This window comes from Triturus cristatus, chromosome 1_1 (genome assembly GCF_964204655.1).
Source record: "Triturus cristatus chromosome 1_1, aTriCri1.1, whole genome shotgun sequence".
NCBI lineage: Eukaryota > Metazoa > Chordata > Amphibia > Caudata > Salamandridae > Triturus > Triturus cristatus.
Window position 1 is genome coordinate 112209640 of NC_140579.1, and position 16156 is coordinate 112225795.

Genomic DNA, 16156 nt, shown 5'->3' on the forward strand with positions numbered 1-16156 from the left:
TAGCATAAGAAGAGAACCAAGCAAACATGATCTATAGAGGCTCTTCCTCCAGAGGACCAGTGGGAAGGCACACTTGCCCCACAGAACAGAATAAACTGGGATGCCAAGGGTCACTGCAGTGCACTGCGGGTATAAGTCTGGTGTAAGACGAGCTCCAGCCTATATGTGTATTCTTAAAGCAGGAGATTTAAACAAGTGCTAAATGTTTTAGAAGTAGGTTTAATTCTCACGAGTCTCAGACTCACCTTCTCTACGGTTCCCTTCATCCTCACTGCGCTGACAAACTGAATCATTTCGTCGTCCTCCATCACATAATCGTATTCCTTCTGCTTGTTGCGCTCATGCGCATCCTTGGCCCCAAAGCGCAGCGACGCCGCACCCATGTGGTCCTCCTCCCAGCGCTTCTGTTCATCTCGGGGCGCAAACTTATCCTCGGTCTGGGGCTCCTCATAGCGATCCGGGATTTGCTGCCGGAGACGGTGAGAGAAGACACAAGTCAGAGGAGCAGAAAGATGCTGGAAACGCATAAAAAGAGAGTGCACTGGGAAAGAGGTAAACAATAATGATTATTTGAGCGGAAAGACTCATGGTGAGAGAAAGCCGAAGCCGAAGGAGAAATAAATGAGAAATAGACAGGCAAAACAAATAGGAAAATAGAAAAAAACAGACACAAAAAAACAGGAAAAGAGGAAGGGAAACGAGAGCGAAATAGAAGTGGAGAAAAAGCACAAAAATGCAGCGAGAAGTCAGGAGTAACCGGTGTAATCATAGGTCTCATCCGTGGGAATCTCCGTTATAATGGTAAGCAGTGAATTGTTTCGCCCACGTGCAGGATCCCAGAGCACCACCTTTTATAATAAAAAATGCTATTTTTTTTTTAAATCCATTTTGAAAAACCACAAAGTATTTTTAGAAGCCTATAAAAAGGCAGTATGGTAAATTTTCACCAATTTTCTTTCAAAAAGACACAAATTTTAAAATGTAGAAAACGTCACTATATATATATATATAACACGTGACTAGTAAACTATTTGGCGAGGGACTTACCCTCAATCCTTGAACTGGCTCCACCGCCAGGGCAGGCGGGTCACTATTCCTTAGAGGAGCTGTAGTAGCTTACCCGGCCTCTCAGGCTTCAGCCTTTGAGGCTACATGGTCCCCGTCTTCAACCACCTTTCTTAAAAAAAGGTTAGTGAAAGGGTTTTCTCGTCTCTGTAGGGACTCCTTCTCCGCATACAGAATTGTTTTTTCCAACAAAAATAGGAAAAATATTACCCAATATAGTCTTATTATAAGCTGTGATCCTGCAGCTGGGCGGGAGAATTCACTGCTTGTGAATAATAATGGAGATCTCCTGGAGAGGAAGAGATAAATGAAGGACTACTATGTGAAGAAAAAATGGAAAATAAGGACAGAAAGCAAACAGGATCTAGATTATAGGCTGGAAAGAAAAAACAGGAGGGAGAGCTCTGAGAACATGGTGGAAAGATAATGTGGAAGACCACAAGCAGGTGCAGGAGAACCAGGGGACACGACCCCTTCAGGCCCCATGCCTCGGAGATGCAAACAGGTGCAGGAGAACAAGGGGGCATGACCCCTTCAGGCCCCATGCCTCAGAGAAGTAAACATTACCACAAACGGGTGCAGGAGAACCAGGGGACATGACCCCTTCAGGCCCTATGCCTCAGAGATGCAAACAGTACCACAAACAGGTGCAGGAACACCAGGGGACATGACCCCTTCACGTCCCATGCCTCAGAGATGCAAACAGTACCATCACAAGGTGCAGGAGAACAAGGGACCATGACCCCTTCAGGCCCCATGCCTCAGAGATGCAAACAGTACCACCAGCAGGTGCAGGAGAACAAGGGGACATGACCCCTTCAGGCCCCATGCCTCAGAGATGCAAACAGTACCATCATCAGGTGCAGGAGAACAAGGGGACATGATCCCTTCAGGCCCCATGCCTCACAGATGCAAACAGTACCACCAGCAGGTGCAGGAGAACAAGGGGACATGATCCCTTCAGGCCCCATGCCTCAGAGATGCAAACAGTACCATCAGCAGGTGCAGGAGAACCAGGGGACATGACCCCTTCCGGCCCCATGCTTCCGAGATGCAAACAGTCACATCAGCAGGTGCAGGAGAACAAGGGGACATGATCCCTTCAGGCCCCATGCCTCACAGATGCAAACAGTACCACCAGCAGGTGCAGGAGAACAAGGGGACATGATCCCTTCAGGCCCCATGCCTCAGAGATGCAAACAGTACCATCAGCAGGTGCAGGAGAACCAGGGGACATGACCCCTTCCGGCCCCATGCTTCCGAGATGCAAACAGTCACATCAGCAGGTGCAGGAGAACCAGGGGACATGACCCCTTCCGGCCCCATGCTTCCGAGATGCAAACAGTACCATCAGCAGGTGCAGGAGAACAAGGGGACATGATCCCTTCAGGCCCCATGTCTCAGAGATGCAAACACTATCGCTCTTACCTTCTTGCGGTTCTCCTCAGGCATGAAGTAGCGGTTGCTTTTCTCAATCTTCTCCTGGTTACCAGCCTTCTTGTACTCCCGGGCCAAATCGCGCACTTGGCGCTTGTACTCCAGTTCTTTTTTCTCCTGTTCAGTCAGCTCATGCTCTGCGAAGAGGTACTCCTCGTCCGCAATCTCCGCCTCCAGATCTTCCAGCTTGTCCGTCTCACGCTTATTCAGATATTCCCGTCGTGACTTTTTACGGAGCTCTGGCACCTGCATGAGATGAAAAGGAGCAGATAACTCCCCAGGCCCCATGACAGTAACAAAAAAACCCTTTTTACCAGCTGTACCCAATATACAGCAATTGTAAGACCCTCTCCCAAGATCATAGGGCGGTTAGGGGGGTACTGTGCAGTTGTTGTCTTGGTATACCACATAAAGAACCAGCACCCTACAGTTTAGTTAGAATGCTGCACCCGTGGGTAACACTGCACTAATGAAAAGTGCCAAAGGCTCCTTTGAGTTTTGACTCTTGGGGTAGTGAGGTGGAACAGTTAAGGGTTACTCTAGGAGGTCGTTCTCAGTTTGTTACAAAGATACAGTAGGACAGTCAAATAACCAATGAGGTCAGTGCCCAGACAAAGCCTGAACTAGGAGAACATACAAGTAAATAAAGATCAAGCACTCAAACATCAGAGTATTCTAGCACAATCTGGGGTCAGCTTCCACCCCTCAAATGCGGTTTCACCCCAGTTAATGGCAGGAACATGTTGTGCCACAGACACCAAACAGCTCTTTGGTTTACTGATATAGCATATATCTAGCAGCACTACACCTCTGGACAGAAGTACCTCCGGTCTGTGCGGACACTTGTTATAGACCACCCACCAGACAAAACAGCTGCAAGTACCAGACAGACCAGAACCACAGAAAATTAAGAAGGGCCAGACAAGGGGTGCAATGCAGCCAAAGGTTTACCATTTTCTTGCGATCTTCTTCAGCCAGTTTCAGGCGCTTCTGCGATTCTTCGTAGGCCTGGGCGGGAGAACCAAATATTGTAGTCAGTGTATCAGAGCTGATGACACAGTCATGGAATCAGTACACATTAGCAAGAGAGATCCAATTAATCACAGCAATACATAAGGGATATTTATTTCCGCCAGGTTAATCTTTTTCTTCCCTACACCATCTGTGCTTTTTCACATTCCCTACCAAATCCAGTCCGGCCTGAGCTGTTTTGTCAGCTCGTCCCTCGAATGAGGACCACCACCCACAGACCATGTACTAAAGACGTTTCTGTGGACACTGCTCCACCTTCTGAAATGGCGGTGTTTTACGCGCTCAAACCATTTAAGGCCTTGTGGGGTGCTAATCCCTCTCGTTACAAACACTCCTAAATTCAATCTCCACTTCCCCATCACCAATCTGCACCTTTTTGTCCGAGCGCTCCACAATGTTGCGCGTTTTCTCCTTGTCTTTCTTCTTGATCCGCTCAGCGAAGGCGTCACGCTCCTCCAGGTCTCGAAGACGCTCACGATCCTCCTTCTCCCACTCATCCTCAGAGTCCACCAGTATAGGCGGTGGTGACCGACTGCTCCTGAGGGTGGAGGGGCAAATAGGGCATTAGAAGTGGGAATACCTGGGTACTGTGAGGCTAGAGAGACCAGAAAAGGGACCTATTGCCAAAAGTGCCACAAAGGGAGTAGAGCGCCAGCTCCCACAAGACTTCACAACAAGGATTCCATATGACGACAGAAGGTGTAGCTGTTCCCACAGCAAACAGACCCATGAAGACCGGCTGGTAAACAGAGTGCAACTTCACCTGTTTGTGTACCTAGGGATCCTGCTTCCAGCGCAGATGTATGCTCCAACGACCCCTGTGATGTGGAAGAGGCTTTCATGCCTTTGCACATGGCCACAAATAATAGCATAACAAGAACCTGGGCATTTAACATTATCAAAAAGCATCGGCTCTTATTGGAAATTATTTGTATAGCTTAAAGATTACAGGCACAATGGCATAGTACGACTGTAGTAGGATGCGGACAGAGAAAGCCAGCGGAAAAGACAAAACACTATTTTGCAAACAAACGTATAGTCTGTATTCAAACATGTAAAGGCAGACAGGGCAAGGTGTCCCACGTGAACAGAACCAACATAACACAGAGGAGACAGTACTGCAATTTTTTTGATGATCTAAAATAATAGCATGCACACGGACTACTTTGGTTTATATGTCATACATGATGCATACTCCCCTTCCTTACTTAGTATTGAGACTAACCCCCCTCCCCTTTGCATCCCCCATTACATTTTTCTTGAAGGATACTCTAAATTGTTAATTCTCTTACATTTCATGGGGAGCACATATTTGTTCGTGCTTGAACAGGAATTTATGACTTACTCCTTTGTTTCCACCTCACTCTCTGAAGACGCCTCCTTCCTCTGCCTCAGTTGTTTGCGCTGCTTCTTCTCTGCCCGTCGCTTACGTTTGCGCTCAGCGGCCTCACCCTCGCTCTCTTCACTGTCTTCAAGTAATGAATACATGCGGTTTTTCTGTTGCATGGCCAATGCCTCCCTCTCTGCAGCCCGGGCTGGGCGCTCCACCACCTGCTTCCGTGGAATCTACAAACAGAAGTAGAGGGGCTCAGACAGAGGATGAGTGTGCAAAGAAGTCTAACATCCATTGCTCGCACAACAAAAAATGTACAGCATGTAGGCAACTTCATAAGGGGACACTGCAAGCCCCGTTTGTCGCTCTAGAAGCAGAAAGCGTATGTGTACCCTACAATTCAATAATGCATGCCATATTTGCAGATCTGGGCGGATAATACACGGCCCTCATGAGCGCCTGTCTGTCATAAGAAGAGGGGCATCAGAAGTGCTTGTAGGTCCAGCATGCATTCTCCCAAAAGCAGATTCCATCAACAAAAAAGTATGCAACTCCTAAGAAGAGTAAGGGATTACAGGTCTCAGGTAATTTTCAAAGGAACCAGTGGAGGTGGGGACAGTACCTTTAGGAACTAGGGCCCTCACACACCCATGTGGGTGTCATGCTTCATCTTAGTGGCTGCTCCTCGTCGGGTCGTCGCTGCAATGCCCGACGGCCACCCACAAGGGGGCTCTTTATCGGAGATCTTTTGTCCCAATGCCGTATGTGAAGTGTGGGAGTACGGCGTGTAGATTGGTATAGTGAGATATGTGTGAGTGAAAAGTGTGATTTAAATTGGAATAAGCAATTCCCTGAGTCAAGTGTTAATCAGTAAGGATGCTCGTCTGGTTAAAAGGTTTTTCTGGCCCTTGATACGGCACATACTCAGATAATCCATGCCCTGCATTCGGATCTATATGGGGAATCTGCATACGCTGTATTTGTATACTTAAGTGCAAACTTCATGTGCTGCCTTTGATCCTCGAACTCCATACTGCCTGCCCTGTATATGTGGCTTCTGTGCAGTCCTGCTATGACAAAGCATGCAGTTCTGTAACAGGATTCTCTGCACGTCAGGTGTCCTGCCTTCAAGTCATGGGACCGAAAGAGAGTATTGCCCTGGTTACTTATCGTTAATCTCCCTTTCTCCGTGTCTAGGTCTTCCTCCATGCAATCCTTACCTTTGAGATCGATTCCCTGTCTAGTAGAACACTTTCCCAAGCTGACAAACAATTATTCCCCCAGGACAGCCACCACTACCCAAGAGTCCTCATAAAAGGGAGGAACCACTGACATCACAGAAAAGCAATAAAGTGTTTAGGTAAACTGAAGATGAGGGACTGCAGAATTGTGAGATCTCTTAAGGGAAGACAACAGATCTGAAGGGAGATGCAGATACCAAGGTCTGAAGGTGTTAAGAATGACTGACTGACCTGCACAGTGAGAGGTAAAGGAATTATTTTCAGCAGAATGCGAATGTGTCAAAAGTAGAAACAGAGCACTTCATCAATTTGAGTCAAGAGGGAGCACATTAATCAAAATAGAATTACAACTTACAGACCAAAGAAACTGAAACAGGAGCGGTGTAAGGGAGGCACATGTTAATCTAAGGTGTAAGGGAAGGACAGGCAAACACTGATGAGCGAGGGAGACAGTCCAGAATGCACTGTAAGGAGGCAGAGATTAATCTGAGGTGTAAGGGAGGGACAGGCAAACCGGAGGCACAGCCCAGACTGGAGTGAAGGAGGCACAGGCTAATCTGAGGTGTAAGGAGGGGGCAGGCAGAACTGCAGTTAAAGAAGATAACAAATAGAGGCTATTCTGGGACCTATGAAGGGGAACAATCCAGATGCCATATGGGAGAGACACATGCGCACGTTGGGCATATGCAGACCAAGATGGCGCTGAAAGGGCCATAGAGGGATTTGTGGGGTGGGAAACCATGCTGGGCTGCAACGAGGCTCGTAGACATAACAAGAGGAACATTTTACAGGAATGTTTTATTATAGGCACCCACTTCATATGCTGGTTTAATGGTGCCAACTTCATATATTGGTTTATTGGTGCCCACTTCATATAATGGTATAGCGATACCCATTTCATATACAGGTATATTGGTGCCCACTTCATATACTGGTATAGTGATATCAATTTTATATACCGGTATATTGATCCCACTTCATAAACTTGCATAGTGATACCCACTTCATATACTGGTATTTTGGTGCCCACTTTATATACCAGTATATTGGTGCCCACTTCATATACTGTTATATTGGTGCCCACTTCATATACTGTTATATTGGTGCCCACTTCACATACTGATTCTGGACACCAAGAAAAGGCCTTAGCCTTTACTGATCCAGGCCGCAGCTATGTACAATCTTCAGTGACACATGGACACGCACAGTGTTTATGGGAATCTTGCACTGCTGCAGCCCTTCCAATACATTTTCCATAGCTTAGGACATTAGCACTCTGCTTTAAAACTTGTATGGTGAGCTCTTTGAACTGAAATTAGACTGGGTGAGATTGTGGGTCGTTTCCAGGACACTGCGCATCCAGTTCTAGACTGCCATTCAATAAATTAACAGAGAAAGGGCAAACGGCAGACCAAGGTCAAGCACATCCAGTCCACATGTACAATAAATTAGAAAGTGGTGCAATCACTTCCTGCACCCGCCGTCCAGAGGTGTCAGTAGTAGCCAAATTTTCAAGAGGAAATGGAAGGTGCACTCGTTGTGAAGTCAATATACGCAAGTGGGAATCTGTTCCAAAATTGCTTCTTTTTATACAATCTTTTAAAACTGGCACACAGCCTATGTGTTTTGTTCCCGATTATTGCCAGAGGGAACTTCGTCAGGGCTGTAACATTATAGACAAGACATATCAATATAACATCAACAAACATGGAAAAAAGGCATTCCAGGCATTCAGGAACTGCAGAATTATTTTGAAACCTTGAATTTGTGCTAGCATTCTAAAGTATTTGCACTGGATTCGTTTCTATTTCCACACCATGCCCTACAACATACTGCACCTCATGCCTGACGCGTGTCTTGTGATGTGCACTGCCATCAATACAGCACCTTACACCACACCTTGCCACAGAGCCTCACATTTCCTGCCACCCACACTTCAGCCAAAACAAGGCTCTGCTGCACAAATCGCACCACACACCATGCCCCGACACGGACCTAGTTTCTCACACGATTGCCCAAACAAGGCTCGGCTACACAGATTACACCACACACCATGCACTGCAGATTGCACTTCAGACTATACTATGACAGCCAGACTCTGCCTTGGAGCATGCTCTGTAATGCAGACTGTTCCTTTTTGCAGAGCTGGCTGTGGGCTAAAATACATGGCTCTGTTTACCACACACTGGCCTGGTCCTTGCACTTACTGCATACATAATTTCCTCCCCAATGAAAGACTCGGTCTCTGCTGCACACCTACCTTGTTCCAGAGCTCACTGCAAAACTGGCGCACCTTCTCATCTACCTCCAGAGTGCCCGTCTCCTGCAGTCTTCTTGCCAAGTCGTCAGGATTGGCACTGCGGCGCGCTGTGCCCACAAAGAACTGTGCCACATGCCGGTCACTCAGCCCTAGAAGGCCGTGGAGCTGATCCTTCACCCAGGCTTCAGCTGCTTCCATGGCTATGGCCAATCAGTAACCTTTTCGTCAAAGGTCAGTGATGCACCTCAAACTGGTCAGTCAATCAGAGGCCGTTCCTGAAAGAAACAAGCCCAAGAGATGGTCAGAACAACCAAAAAGATGAGGAGAGCTCTTCAAATGAAACCTTTGTACGTATCCAGAACATGCTGCTATAGCACCTTAACATTACTTTCAAACTGGACAATGCAACTACCCTGCATCTTACTCCAGTCACCTTTTCTTCCATGACTGCTCTTCCATGGGGCCCTTGCCTTGGCCTTTCGGCCCCAAGAGTTTACGCTGATCGTATATTGTTGCATTTCATTCTAAACATTCCCCAGTGTCATTTAGCAGAGAATTACGGCATCATCACTGTGGTACATGCCATTACCTAGCAGATTATGGCACCATCCTACTAGTGGGATTCTGAGGCCCAGACATACCATCAGCAAAAACCAAAGGAAATGATGGACGGAGTGTTGAACATTGCAAGCACTCACCCCCAGTCAACTGATCTGGGTTTAATCCATCACCATTCTTTAGCCCACTCTGCCACCCCAGTTCAGACATGGCCATATGCAAATCAGTCTGACCCTGTGCCTCATGGGAACAGTCCAGCCCGAACTGCCAAGCCAAGTCTTCCCTGGACCGGAAACAAGCTTCCTAGGACCGGTTTCTGGCATTTCAGCCGTCTTCAGCCAGGCTTGCTTGAATCCAGTGGCAAAGTGAGCAAGGGACTCACGTCTGAGCATACCCTGCCAACTTATGGCGAACAAAGCAAAAACCAAAGGAAATGATGGACGGAGTGTTGAACATTGCAAGCACTCACCCCCAGTCAACTGATCTGGGTTTAATCCATCACCATTCTTTAGCCCACTCTGCCACCCCAGTTCAGACATGGCCATATGCAAATCAGTCTGACCCTGTGCCTCATGGGAACAGTCCAGCCCGAACTGCCAAGCCAAGTCTTCCCTGGACCGGAAACAAGCTTCCTAGGACCGGTTTCTGGCATTTCAGCCGTCTTCAGCCAGGCTTGCTTGAATCCAGTAGCAAAGTGAGCAAGGGACTCACGTCTGAGCATACCCTGCCAACTTATGGCGACCATCAGCACCAGCATTAGCGCCATCAGGAGATTCAAGTGAAAATAAAAGAAACTTCCAGAGAAAGGACTTCAGATGTGAAAAAGGGCTCTCCGAATAAAATACAGAACACTAACATCTGCGAACAGATGTGCAAAATCATAGCGCCCGGCATTTGAAAACAAGAAATGCCAGAGCAATAAAGAAGGTAAACCATGAACAAGGACAAACACAAATTGGCAGTGTTGATGCACCCACCCCCTCTAAGGGTAGAAAGTGACTTTCAGCCATGCCGAAGAGCAGATGAGCTGCTAGACAACATGGCCGAAAGACCTTCACATTGACACGGCCAATAGCGCGGGCATTTGCGAGATTCATTGGCTTTGCCAATGCTTATTCGGTGTTGAGAGTCTTGCCAAACAAATGTGGAAGGGATAGTGAGAAACAGTTAAGGAGCTTTGAAGTGAAGAGCAGCCGACAAGGGAACTGGGAAAGAAGGTTTGAATCTCAGGGGCGGCTGAACAGTTTGTGATTCTGGGCAAATCACTTACACTTATCCCTGCCAACGACAATAAATGTGTCATTGTAGAACGTAACTTGTGCGCACTTAAAGTGCTCTAATACCATTGGCTGGTGTTAGCAGTATGGCAAGATTGAGGGGGAACAAGCGCTCCAATACCATCAGATTGTGCAAAAAAACATCATAAAAGCAGCAAGGACGAGGGAGGTTGTGGGGGTGCGGGACAAGCAGGGAAGGAGGAGGGGGATGGGGAGTGGGGCAAGTATCGACAGGAGAGGGTGGGAACAAGCAACAATGAAGGGGGGAAAAAAATCCTTTTTCGAAGTAGGATCAGCAACAAAAATGAATGCGTCATTGTGGAATGTAACTGATGAGCACTTGAAGCACTCCAAAACCATTGGCTCGTGTTCACGCTATGGCAAGATGGAGGACGGAGTGAGCGCTCCAATAGCATCAGATCATGTACAAAAAAGAAAAAAAAACAAGTGCTGTTCGTTTTTTAACAACTTTTAAAGAAATGCATTTGTTAATGCACATGCATTTTAGTGGTAGGTGTGTGAAAACAAAGAAAAAAATTGCTTGCGACCCGGGAGCAGTGTAAGGAGGCATATGCTAGGTTCATGCACCATGGGAGGGTTAAACACAAAAAGAGTGCATAACGTCCGCATGCCATGACGAATGGCATTAAAGAAAATTAGAGAGATGCTGAAGTTTACCAATGGTAGGAGATGGGCGGCCTGTGAGCAGCACGTCTCTTTGAGACAGCGCATGCGCTCTCTAGCCGAGACCTAAAAAGCACAGAAGGACTGCTTACAGTAATGTTTGATATTCAGGGGCATCTTTAGAATCTGCCCTACCTCAAGCAGTCACAATTAATGTTAATCACACCAAGGAGCAGAAAGAATACACCTAGTCCTCCACAGCCTGTCCAAGATTTATAGCTGCCAACCGTCATCCCGTCTAACTCATTCAATCACTGAGAAGGAAATTATTTTTGCAGTTCCCATGAAAGGCGGGAGTGAGTAAAGTTATGGGTTAGATTTCAGGCCTGGAGCTCACTCACTCGTGCTTTACGTATGTATAGAACTAAGACATGCCGAAAGACTCACCTCGCGCGACACAACTCTATCCCCCACAATTAACAGGGCAGCATCAGAAGCAATGTGCACTGTCTCCCCCCCCAAAGATGGATTTAAAGGTCCAGCTCAGGAGGTAAACATAGGAGTCCATGATGGATGCCCCGCCCCCACACCGGGATTGACACTAGAGAGCCTCGACCTCATTGGCTCCATCCTTCAGCGGAAGATCCGTCTGCACCAATCAGCAGCGCCCCGTGCAGAGGCACCCGGAAGCGGCTGGTACCCGAAGAGCATGACCCATGCCGGTCCCGCCGTAGCTCGGAGGAAGCTGGAGTTGATCCCTCAGGGCGGGGGGTGGAAGGGGCGCCGTGCAGACCCCAGAGACGGCGTAGGCGACCTGCGATCCACCGAAATAGTCACACTGCCCTGCTCCTGGCCTGCAGCTTCCGCTTCCGGTGTCAGTAGCGTAGATGCTATAGCAATTCGAAAACAAGCACTAACAGCTGTGGGAAGAGGCCCGAATGAAGCCCCGCCCAGAAGTAACCACGCAGAGGGGAGCATGAGGAAAGACCAAAGCTTCCCAAGCCAGTAATTTAATAACGTGAGTTAAAACCTTTCTAGCTGACGGAAGGGAGGCGAGGACTGTGCTTCTCTTTATTTACAGGGAAACCAATGCAGCCAATAAAAACACTGAAAACGTGAAACTACACATCCCATGAGCCCCAAAAGCCCAATGTCTCATCCAATCACAGGGGTCATGCCTCCTCTCTCTCTCTCTCTATATATATATATATATTCACTGAAAAAACCATAGGTTTTACAGACGTTATAGTTAGGAATTAGCATTTAAAAAACCTTTGAAATTCACTGAAAAAAACATAGGTTTCAGGGACGTTATAGTAGGTTGGATATATGACTCGTATAAAACCAGAGAAATTCGCCCATTATAGTTAGTTGAGCTAACTATAACTCGCGCGCCCGCAATGCACTGGTGATGACGTCACCCACCAACCCATGCAGCCACTTATACACCAACTGAGACACTAATACAGACTTTCACATAGTTTAGTCACTAACCCATGCATTCAGTAACACATATTCAATCACTCACTTATACAGTCAGTCACGCACCTACTAAATAATCCATTCAGGCACTTGTAAATCTACTCTTTCTTCAATACGCCTTGGCATAGATATATATGAAAAATATTTAAACTTTACAGAAACACACATTCACTGGATGATGTCATCAGTGATGTCATCAGTGATATCATTTGAAATGTCATGAGTGATGTCACTGACCATGTCATGAGTGATGCAATATGTGACGTCATCACCAGTGCATTGCGGGCACGTGAGTTATAGTTAGCTCAACTAACTATAACGGGCGAATATCTCTGGTTTTATATGAGTCAAATGTCCAACTAACTATAATGTCCCTGAAAACTATGGTTTTTAAGTGAATTTCAAAGGTTTTTCTAAATGCTAATTCCTAACTATAACGTCTGTAAAACCTATGGTTTTTTCAGTGAATTTCGAAAGTTTTTTAAATGTTAATTTCATATTTTAATATTTATAAAACCTATATTTTTTCTATTTTTTTGTAATATTTTGGAACTCTATTATCCTTTTTTAAAATTAATTTTCAAAACTATGTAATGTTTTATATCTTCAAAAAACAAGTATCTATATCTATATCTTTTTTTTGTTTGAGAAAACTGAAGTCCCGTACCGGTAGTGTACCAAGCTCCATCAGCACGCGAATCCTATCCTCCATATTGCTAAACTCGTAAAGGATGCGCATTTCGTATCCGACGGGTTTGTGGCACCGCGTCTCGCGTAACATTATATACATATGTGGTCGTGCCAGCTGCTACTTTGGTATGCGACGGTTACGCAGTACCAAGCCGTGCCTTACATCATGTACGTATGGGGTCACACCCGCTGTGCGTTGCGTATACGACGAGTGCACCCTGCCAGGCCCTGTGTTACGTCATAGACGTATAGTGTCACGCCGGGTACACCATTCCCTTATTTTTTTTGTCTCAAAACTATATCTAAGCATTTGATTGGTTCATAACATTTCCCATTGTAACAGTTGGAGGACCCCACCCATTTTAGTAATTCTGTCTACAGCGTTTGATAAGAGACTCCTCTTCTGCTTAGAGAGCTTTTTTGAAAACTTTTTGCTATGTACACATATCTGACACTACACACAACATGCAACCATCATCTTCATCAATATTCCTGCTCTGTAAAGTAGGCTTCCACCTGTGATAGCCATGCATCTAAAAGCTACATAACAGAACTTTTCCCCACTGCCAGAGGTAACATGGTTGCATACGCTGTCCACAGCACAATGTAATGTGGTACGGCCCAGGGGCAGTATCATACATAGATAATGAACACACGGACACAGATATATAGTGGAAGTGGGTACGGGCACAGGCGCTCGACTCCTTTTTATTATCAGGGTCACATATCTAGTGACGTCTGTGCTGAATGCGTGTGGGGTGAGTGTAAACCAGCCCTCAGGGAATGGTTGCTGCTAGCATCAACTACAACAGTAATCATTGGATCACACACAGAGATTCTATAATAAAAGAGTCAATAGTTTGTGCTGCAGTGAGGTAGGGACACTAGATGTGAAATAATACAGACAACATTCTATCATAAAAGAACCATAACTTGGGGTATACTGAGATACAGGCAGTAGATCTGAAATAATACACAAAAAGATTGTATCATAAAGGGTCCATCAGGTCTAGTGCACTCAGATAGCCACATCAAAAGCATTCAGCATGTGCACAGACAGCGATAATGCGTGCTGCGGGCGGGCCGTACGAGGAGCAATGTCTGTTGCCTACAACATTACACCATCTGCAATAGTAACTCAATCTGAATTGTAAACACTGCTGTCTGCAGTGTAGGCCAGAGAGCGGTCAGCAAGGGCCCACAGCCACGTGGCGTTGACTTGAGCTGTCCTGTTTGCCGTACGCGAAGCAACAAAAACCGTGTGCAGACCCTGTGATGATGCGTATGCGTGGTGCGGACAGAGCGCACTGGAGCAATGTCTTTTGCCTACAGGACTGCGTCATCTACAATAGCGACTCAATCTGAATTGTGAACACTGCTATCTGCAGTGTAAATTGAAGGCAGTAGTGAGCACAGTCTTCCATGAATACTTTTTCTCACTTCCTCTTCACAGAATACAACATAAATTACACAAAACTCTGCAATAAATAAATCAAAACAATTAGAATTGCGATCTCTGCTGTCCACTGTGTAGACTGTTATTCAGTGTTCTTTACCACTACCAAGAAGAATTTGGTCATTGTACTAGACTTATAAGTCATCTTAAAAAAGTTCTTCAAGCAAGTATACTAAAAGGCTATTGTGTATATTTCAATAGACGTTGTAGTTAGTTGCCTACTGGATTCTGTAATTAAACAATCACCACTCGATCTGAATTGTGAACCCTGCTGACCGCAGTGTAGGCCAGAGCCAGTGGTCATTAACGCCTCACAGCCACGTGCCGTTGGATTCGAAAGCATGAAGTTGGTTGCACCTGAACGGAGGGGGTACACCCAAATCATCACGGACTTTAACTTCTGACATCCTCAATCACAGAATCAAGACCCCGTTTCACTGTTCCGACCTGCTGTACCGCGGTGTACTCCACCGACTGTAGTCAGCTAAGCCCAATAATCATGTGCAGCAGTTAGCTACGGAAGCACAGAGTCTGATGCGCCTCAACGGAGGGAGTTCTGTGAAAATCAAGCAGCACATAATATCGTACATCATCCATTTTGGGATCAAGACACCGTTCCACTGTTGGGACGTAGAGTTGGTTGCACCTGGTCGAAGGGAGTACCTTCATCTCTACTCTCAGATGCAGTTCTAACATCATCCATTGTGGGATCAAGACCCCGTTTCACTGTTCGGACCTGCTGTACCGCGTTCTACTCCAGCGACTACAGTCAGCCAAGCCCAATGATCATGTGCAGCACTTAGCTAAGGAAGCACAGAGTCTGATGCACCTCAACGGGGGGAGTTCTGTAAAAAACAAGCAACAGGTAATATCGGACATCGTCCAATCTGGGATCAAGACACCGTTCCACTGTTGGGACCTAGAGTTGTTTGCACCTAGCTGAAGGGAGTACCTTCAGCTCCACTCTCAGATGTAGTTCTAACATCGTCCATTGTGGGATCAAGACACCGTTCCACTGTTGGGACCTAGAGTTGGTTACACCTGGTCGAAGGGAGTACCTTCATCTGCACTCTCAGATGCAGTTCTAACATCGTCCATTGTGGGATCAAGACACCGTTCCACTGTTGGTACCTGTTGGACTACTGTGTTAGTAGTATACAGAGCACTCCACGGTGCTGGGCCTCAGGTGGGCGCTGTCTGCCTGTGTCGCGGTAGCCAGTGTTGATCTCAGGAGCCTTCCCAGGTCACAGACCTCAGCCCAAAAGCTTCTGCCGGCACGTGGTGGGCCCTCTTTCACATACGGCGGTGTCGAAAGGTGAACTGTGGGGCATATGTGCGTCGCAGCGGCCATGACGGGGTCTGGGTACCAGCAGGCTGAGAGCATTTTTCCGCTGACACCTTCGCTCACGGCGTCAGCCTCATGTCGGTGTAAGCTGCGCAGACCTGACAGACATGTTCGCCATTCCGGAAGAGAACCACACCCAGAGAAACTTGCCTTTTATTCATACACCTCCGCTAGCCTTGCCTACGCCGAGCCAGCCCACTACGCTAAAGATTTGGGGGGGAAGGGGGCACGTACGCGCTATGTTTTCGTAATCTTCCCTACTGACTGTACTATCATGGTTGCGTCCACTTCACTCAATAGTCCATCAGTGTATGTTGACATGTACATGTCTGTGCTCTGCATGCTCAAGTCTGTCC

General features: G+C 46.7%; 1 protein-coding gene across 2 annotated transcripts in view; it reads right to left on the minus strand.

Annotated features, from left to right (window-relative positions):
• The window catches only part of DHX16 (DEAH-box helicase 16), a 128890-nt gene extending 117180 nt beyond the window's left edge, over nt 1-11710 (minus strand). The window contains exons 1-7 of one of the 2 annotated variants that reach the window (XM_085611390.1): nt 11275-11710; nt 8369-8643; nt 4880-5100; nt 3907-4072; nt 3454-3510; nt 2494-2748; nt 246-467 (exon numbers count right to left, since the gene is read on the minus strand). In XM_085611390.1, the coding sequence (XP_085467516.1) occupies nt 246-467; nt 2494-2748; nt 3454-3510; nt 3907-4072; nt 4880-5100; nt 8369-8566 (1119 nt within the window). In that variant the 5' untranslated portion in view covers nt 8567-8643; nt 11275-11710. The remainder of the gene's footprint in view (nt 1-245; nt 468-2493; nt 2749-3453; nt 3511-3906; nt 4073-4879; nt 5101-8368; nt 8644-11274) is intronic. The other variant, XM_085611470.1, reaches the window with a different exon arrangement.
• Nucleotides 11711-16156: the final 4446 nt, after the last annotated feature.